This window comes from Zeus faber, assembly GCF_960531495.2.
Source record: "Zeus faber genome assembly, chromosome: 20".
Classification (NCBI taxonomy): domain Eukaryota; kingdom Metazoa; phylum Chordata; class Actinopteri; order Zeiformes; family Zeidae; genus Zeus; species Zeus faber.
In genome coordinates, this window is record NC_137207.1 from 25,182,766 (window position 1) to 25,191,245 (window position 8,480).

Genomic DNA, 8,480 nt, shown 5'->3' on the forward strand with positions numbered 1-8,480 from the left:
CACAGACTTATCATTGTTAACAGCCGTTCTTGTTTCCACAGGGAGGAAGCTGTGGCTGGTTTTCTGGAGGCCGGGAGAACTTGTTAAAAGCCCCCATTATGCAGGTACACATCAGCAGTGAGGCCGAGCGTCGCCGGGTCTCGTTTCACGGCTGTTGGCACATTTATTAGCCTTCTGGATCCATCAGGACCGGTCCTGACCAGCACGAAGGCCTGAAAACATTATTTCATCTTCTTAACTGCACAGGCAGCGTGAGAACCTGGAGGGGCAACCGCCCAAAGTCTTGGTATTCTTCGCAAAGGAGACTCCGTTACCGCTGCTCACTGGACTTAAACGTGGAAAGCATTGTGAAGCATGTTCCCACCTGGCCCACCGGGGGCGCTGCTGCTGCGCCCGGCAAGCAGCCGCAGAATCTCGCCGCACGGTCGCCTCGTTGCCCTTGACCCACAGCGCTGCGAGAGCAAACAATAGCCCAAAGCACGTGGATCTCCCGGGGGTCAGCGGGAACGACCAGTAAAATATCCAAGCCAAAGAGGAATTCCAGATATGCCGGCAGGGATGATCATTTCACACGGGGTGTGAAAAGCCGTTCAGAGCGTCCAGCTCGTTCAGCGTCGAAGAAAAGCAGAAGTGGAGCGCGGTGCTGGCGGGAGCCGAGCCAGAGCAGAGCGTCCAGCGCGGGGAGAGTAATGACAGCCCCGCAGGCCGCTGGGGGGCCAAGCAGAGCCGGGTTCAGGGGGAGGTGAGCCTCCAGGCCGGGGAGCAGGGCACAGCCACCGGACCACACCTGGGAGACCATTATGGGATGGCGAGGACCCAGAGGACGAAGAACAAGAGGGGAATACTGCAGACTTAGTGTAGGTAGTCTGTACTTACTGCTGCGTTCCAGCCACGATGCCTTTCTTTGGTTTATCACAGTGTATGTACAGGTTTTACTTCATATTCTAAAAACTGTGTCTACAGTTCTACAGTATGCTGATTTGTACAAGTCTTGGATGGGGATTGTGATGTTTCACAGCTAAATCAGTTCTCAATTGAGAATCACTAGAAACAACCTCGATGAGTGGGTTTTAAGGATTAAAGTGTTCTCAGTTTCAGCGCAGAATTTACTATTTGTTCCATCTCCCACCCTGAGGACAGCCATCTTGTCATCAGTGTGGTATTGTAACTTTAGAACAGAGGCTTCTACTCGATTCCACTCGTTTTTAAATGATCTTTCCGCCCGATCTGCAACAAGCATCTCTTCCACTCCTCACACCAGTTCACTGATATCCCTGTGCCTGGCATAAAATATCTTCAAGATTTGTACCTTAAATTAATGTACATTCGCTAAAAAACATTTCTCCCACAAAACATTGCTATTATAATTTTTTTTAAGTATATTGCAAAGATGCCATTGAATAATATATCTAGAGAAAGACAACTTTTTAATTGTTTTTTCATTTTAGATGTAATCTGTTCCCACCATTTGGTTCTCTTTTAGTGAAAAATTATATATATTTTTAACTCCATTTTAACATTTTCCTTTGTGAATATAATAAAATAATAATAATAATAATAATATACTGTATTGTATACCCATAGCAAACTAGCAGCCATACTGCCACTTGGCCCCCGATATACACATTTAACTTAATTCATTCCTTTGCATATAATGGCATTTGGTATATTCTGTATATTTTCCTATTGGGTTATTTTTGGATATCTGGCTATTTTTGAAACTTATTTTAGGTTATAACTAAACAAGGTCATATCTGCTCACTTTTTGTTCATGTTGTCAGTTTATGTTTAATGTGCAAATAAATACCTTGGAATTGTATTGAATGTAATAATATTCAATTGAATTGAATATCTTTGTGTTATGGACCAAACTCACACCGTCCTGTTTGTTGCGGTCACAAACAGGCTCCCAAAATAAATAAAAGAAAGGAGAGCCCAGTGAGAAGCCAGCCCCACCTCATCGTACTCCTCCACACATCCCACCGCTCCGTCACAGGGGCTGTAGTGCACATCGTACAGCTGGGGCTCCGGACCTGGGGGGGGGGGGGGGGGTAAACACACAGTGTCAACACAACAAGCACAACAGTCTCAACAAACAGTCTAAACAAACTCAGTCGAAACAGACAGTTGAGTCGCTGATAAGGAGCAGAGTTGAAGAGCCAACACTGCTGAGAGAAGAGGAGGAGGAGGAAGGTGGGAACTGATGATCAACAGTGTGGATATGATGGGACGAAGTACTTTTACTGTACAACAGTACATTTATATAGGTTTCCTTCAGCAGACAAGTCCACATGGTACTGGACTCAGTGATTCAGGGGTATTTGTACTTTTCCTTCAGTAAAACCTCTGGGTTCTCCCGGTACGGTACGTGCGACACGTGGCTCCAACACGTTTGACCGGTCACCAGTGCACACTGGTGGGCGTCCTCCTCTGAGGTGCACACCGCACACCTCCGCAGCGTTATGCAACTGCGGCGGTGTTGATTCAAGGTCTGTTCCAGCAGAGCAGCGTGTGATTGCGAGACAGAATAAACCGTCCAAGACAATACTACGTGAAACTTGATCGGTGGGAAAGAGCTCCCATCAGCCACTGGGGCGGCTGCTGCATCGAAAAAAAATGGAAGAAAGAAAAAAAATGTTGCGGATGGAAGAATGGAATCCCTTTGATAAAAAACAAAACAAAACATAACAAAAAAAAGCACATTTTGGGGCATAAAAATGCATGAATGATCCAATACCACAATTTCTGAATACATTTGAAAATTAGATCGATGGATAAAGATAGAGATGGATAGACAGTAATAAGAAAGATAATCCTAAATAAACAAGAAAAACTTGGCAATAAGTTAACCTACAAATATGCAAACAATGAAATAAACCCAAATTTAACCAACAAAAAAAAAAAAATCTAAATAAACCTAAAAATGAACAATAAAATCTATTTGGCAATATAATAATTCAGGCTAAATTAAATCCCACTAATGAATTAAAATATTTAATTTGTGTATTTCACTGAGCTTGTTTGGATAAACATCCTCAGCCTGACTGGTTTAAAACTTAAATAAAAGCAGGTTGTTTTTAAGGAACACGTTGCTGACTCTCGGGAGCTGGGAGCTACTGTATCTAGTAAACAGAGCGGGGAACCCCGGGGGTGTTGTGGCCCACGGTCACCCTCAAGGACTCTCAAGGACCCGGCGACTCTCAAGGCCTTGAAGACGTCTGAAGGCTGGAGAAGGCCTTGCCATTCATCAGGCGTTCCAACATCCAAAAGGATGTGAAAGTTCCCGCATTTCATTGTTGTGGGATTGAATGGAAAACTCCAGGTATTGCAGTGACCCCTAATCGAACACACACCACGGGGCCGTGAAAGTGCAGCGTCATGTCAACTGGAGGATTCTGCTTCCTGTAGCTGCCGTCCTCAAACCGTTGCCATCACAGAAAAACAAAAAAAACCACGGTCAGTCAGTGAAACCACTGCAATGTCAAGCATTTTTGCAATAATCAAAAAACCCCACTGGTCAACAAAACAAACAAGTAGTATAAGACACATTCACTCCAGTGTATATACTGTGTATATACTGTACATACTGTGTATATACTCTGTATAGTATATTAGTGTAAATAGGACAAAACATAATTAGGTCTATTCACCCGAAACGACAGGGGTTCTAAGGGAATGTTTGTTGTTCCAGACATTCTACAACCTCCGCGTGTGTGTGTGTGTGTGTGTGTGTGTGTGTGTGTGTGTGTGTGTGTGTGCGCGCGCGTGTAGGGGGGCGGGAGAATTTCCATGACCTGGGGGGGTGGGTGTGGGGGGTGGTGGTGGGGGTGCTGGTTCCCTTTTGCCAACAACTGGAGTGGAAGAAAACAAAGGAGGAGGGAGAGAATGGAGCTGGAGTCGAAACTTGGCGGATGAAGCAGGGAGAGCAGGTTCAGTGTGTGCGTGTGTGTGTGTGTGTGCGTGTTCATGTGTGTGCGCTTGCGTGTGCGTGCGTGCGTGCGTGCGTGCGTGTGTGTTTGACGTCCGAACACCGCCCTTCGCGCCTCAGCGGGGAAAGTGACACCCAACATCCAGGCAAAGATCTGCGTTTCGCCCTCGGGAGAATTGTATTCACCAGTGAGATATAAAAACTGAAAAAAAAGCTTTTGAGGTGAAAAGGTTGAAAATGAATCAAAACACAAATCAAACGCACCTGGAAAAGGAGCCAAAGAGTGAGAGAATGACGGACAAGTTCATTTCCAGCTCTCCAACAAATGGCAAAAACATTGTGATGTTAAAACAGACGGACCGCCCCACCCCCACAGTGACGCTTCTTATTTACTTATTTCACCGATTCTACTGTAGTACTACTGAGCCAAGATGTGTATTTGAATCAGTTTGTTTACTATTTGAGTAGTAGAGAGAGAAAAAGACGAGAGAGAGGGAGAAGAGATGAATAATTCAGGAAAATAGGACTCCCCCACCCCCCCCTCATTAACGTTGCAGTGAAACAGGACCTGCTCCACCCAGAACTCGTGTCTGGTGCTGGTGGGGAGTTTAGTTTGGTGACGTCATCGCCTTCTGTCAAACTAGGACATCACCGTGATGTCATTTTAACTTTAGACTAAAGAGCGCAATTATGACATCGTCGCCTCAAAGCAATTGTTAGCAATCGTGATGACAATTGAGCAAAACTGCAAAATGTACTGCAGGTCAGTACTGTATGTGTACTGCAGGTCAGTACTGTATGGGTGGTGCAGGTCAGTACTGTATGGGTGGTGCAGGTCAGTACTGTATGTGTACTGCAGGTCAGTACTGTATGTGTACTGCAGGTCAGTACTGTATGGGTGGTGCAGGTCAGTACAGCAGCAGTAGAAACAGGGTTAGGTCCAAGGTGAGAGATCAGGAGGTGGAATAAACGTAAAGTGTACTTTTTACAAGGAATGTATGAGATGTATCTCTGCAGGTGGGTGTGGAGCTGAGTCTAGATGGAGGTGGTTCATGTACAACAGGTGACGGCAAGGTAGGCATCAGGTTCAGCGGTCGCCTTCGGGTCACAAACGCAAAACAATGACTAAATCGAATAGATGGATGAACATGCTGAAGACCTGATGACTTGACATGCAGGACTATTTACCCACTCTCAAGTCATATTTGTGAAGCTGAGTTGAACACACTGACGACGCCCTGAAAACCAAGCATCAACAAAATGTGTTGACGGCGCCAGCGCGGACCGCTTCCGGGCCCGACTCTCTGGAGGTGGCCGAGCAAAGCCCCCGATCGGCAGAAGCAGCACAGGCGGCGCGAAGCGGCGAGCGGCGGGATCCGAGCGTCGGCGAGACGTCAGGCGGGTTTAGCACCTGGTCGCGTGGGGATCGAGTCGGGAGCCACACTGAGGTCATTTTTTACAGTGACTAAGAATTTAAAATAAAAAATAAATAATCCTGTACCACGCATGATATCATAGTATTGGTATCATGGAATCATTTCTGTCAATTCACGTGTGACCCGACAGACTGGTCAGGATTCCTCCTGTAATGTGTGACTCCATGTGTCCGTTTGGTCTTGTCGTGTGAAACCACAACGGCTGCAAGATTCCACAGCTCCAGACCGAGGGTGGTGTCGCGTGAACGGTGCAGGGTCTGAGCCCTCCGAAGGTCCTGTAGCGAGCCCACGGCCTCGGGTCTTGGTTTCCCTCTGGTTTGGAAATGCAGATTCCAACACTCCCGCAAAGCAGACGTTAAGGGGTTAAAGAGGTTTCTCGGAGGAGACTCTAGGAGTGGAAAAGGGCAGTCGGTCAAAACAAACAGTCGGTCAAGCGTTAGCTGCTTTTGAGGAAACGCCTGTCCGCTGTTCCTGCAAGCGAGGGGAGGCCGGGCGCTTCGAGGGAACGTTAAGAAAAAGAAAAGGGGGTCAGAAAAGGCGGGAACAAAGAATTTGGGTCAGCCTTTCTCCCCTGAAATATAGATGCCAGCACACTGTGTGGCAGGCGGATCGGGGGGAGCGGGTGGAGCGGGGGGCTGCAGGGGGAGGTTCTGGAGACATTGGGGACGACGCTGAAGGGCAAAAGATGGAACCAGGGTTGGAGGAGCCTCGTGGGCCCGGATGGAACTACATCAAAGGGAAGACGCACGTGCACCACCTGCTCATTATCCATTTAGACGGGTGGTGGCCTGAGACCCTCGGTGAAGCTCAAAACCCACGATTTGACAAAGAAGGAAGTAGGGCTTTCACATAGGGATTCTCAACCTCGGGGTCACAAACCCACGTGGGGTCACGGGACATTTTAAGACTGACATTGTTATTTGATTGATGTCTTTTTTATTGAAAAATGTAGTTGTACATATTTTTTTATCTTGTAGTTAATTTCTTGGTTTATTGTATATTGCCAAATGTTCTTGTTTATTGTTATTTTATTGTTTGCTGCTGAGGTTCATATGTTTTGTTTATCATTAGCTTTTCTGTCACTTTATTATTATTGTTGTTATTATTGTTGCCTTTATATCTTTCTACCTAAAAAGGCTGAGATATGTCATTTCTATGTAATCCATTTGGAGCTACCTCCATTTTTCTGACATCATAAAAGCAGCTGATGCGAAACTCAAAAGCCCACGAAACAGATGTGTAATGTGGAATATCTGCACTTCCGCCACTAACGTCAGTTGAGAAAACACATCACACCACAAACACGTTCCTCACTGGCCTCAATCTGCTGCTCGCTGCTCTCAATGTGAATTGCAACCAATGAAGCGAGCGCCGCTGGCTCCAAAATAATGACAAAAGGAGAAGAAGAGAACACTTGTCAAGATCTCCAACTGCTGTTGTCACGAGAGTTTTGGGACCTAAAAATGGCGTCACGGGCAAAAATAAATAAATAAATTTAAAAAAAAGGGAGGAAGATAAAAAGCCATTAGAAGCCCTAGTTTAACACCGAGTGCCAAACTCTAAGTAGGGCAGAACCAGCATGGAGATGGGACACAAAACGTGGGTGGTGTTGTTGTCGTTTTGGTCCGGTCTCTGCTTGAAATGAGCTGACAGCTCAGCCAGATGAAGCTCAGTCGGATTCTTTAAACTGGGATGCAGATATTGTGACAAATATAAAGACACAGCATATAAGACAAGAGACTTCAGTTCAAATCCATGTGTACAGTGTGCACCCACCGCCGTTGCTGATGGCGGTGATTCCGCGGTGGAAGTCCTCGAAGCTGATCACCCCCAGGCCGCTGGGGTCCAGGAACTTGGCCAGGTCCTTCACCTGGAAGATGGAAAACCACAGATTCAGAGATCCAGCCCCGGCGTTGTCACGGCAACGGAGGAAACCCTCAGAAACAGCTGCAGCCGCCGCAGCCATGTTGACGCAGGTTTTTATCGTGAATTTATTTTAAATCATCCATAAAATATATTTAAAAGGAAGTACATTTCACTGCATTTATGTATGAAAGTATGTATGTATGTATGTATGTATGTATGTATGTACGTATGTAGATTCCAAAGATTTCAAGTATGTATGTATGTGACGAATAAACCTCTTGAATCTTGAATCAAGAAGTTAAATGATCAAAAAAGTAGATCCGGGTCAAATTGAGAGCGAATGGAGCGGACACGGAAGAGAGCGGGAGCTGAAACTCGGACAACATCACATGGCCGGGCGCGTGGAGCGTGTAATGATTAAAACAATAAAACACAGCGACACTGTGACTCTGCTGAGCACTAGAATTTTAACACGTAGTCTGAATGCTGTGAAATGCCAGGGAGTTTTATTACACCGTCACAAAAAAATATAAAAATAAAGGCTCCTTTGGAAAGGGGGGGGAAGGGAGCTTCTGACCTCCATTCAAACGGGTGCTTTTGCAAACGTCTCAGTTTCAGGTTTTACAACGCTGACTCCACAAGGATTTAAGAGGTGGCCTTCAGAGAACATGGACCTGAACTGCTCATTCTTTAACAGACAGTTCATAACCGGTTACCAAATCCACTAAAGAACACAGTAACGCTGGCTCCATGAGCGGCCGTCCCCAATTACTGTAAATAAAAGATGATCGGCCAAAAAAATAAAAAATAAATAAATAATAAAAAAACAATATTTTCGAAAGAATACCTCGATGTCGATAATTTGACGATATTTTGGGGATGATATACAGCGGATATTTAGAAATGTTTTGAGTGTTGAGCGGATATTATGACCATTGAGTAGAGCAGTCAGAAGAGTCAATAGAGTTCAAAAAACCGCGTTATTTCACTGCACCGCTCCTTAGAGATGACATTTAACCATATCACCGTGGTAACCAGAGCCAGCATCCCAGACGATATCTCGTCTCATATCACAATATCGATATTATATTGACATATCTCCACGCCGGTGGACGTTTATACCTAGTGTCAGATTCATTCCTGCGACATGGACCAACTGACGTCTCCGTGTTGGTTGTGGTGGATTCAAACTGCACCCACGCTCAACATATAGAATAATAAATAACAATAAACACTGCTACGCCCGCACG

At 45.6% G+C, this 8,480-nt stretch overlaps 1 protein-coding gene across 1 annotated transcript in view; it reads right to left on the bottom strand.

Moving 5' to 3' along the window:
• rab11fip3 (RAB11 family interacting protein 3 (class II)) overlaps positions 1–7,330 on the bottom strand; it is a gene marked incomplete at its 5' end in the record, with an annotated part of 29,972 nt that extends 22,642 nt beyond the window's left edge. Inside the window, 2 exons of the mRNA XM_080021314.1 lie at positions 1,957–2,033; positions 7,141–7,330. Of these exons, the coding sequence (XP_079877440.1) occupies positions 1,957–2,033; positions 7,141–7,330 (267 nt within the window). The remainder of the gene's footprint in view (positions 1–1,956; positions 2,034–7,140) is intronic.
• Between the last annotated feature and the right edge of the window lie 1,150 nt (positions 7,331–8,480).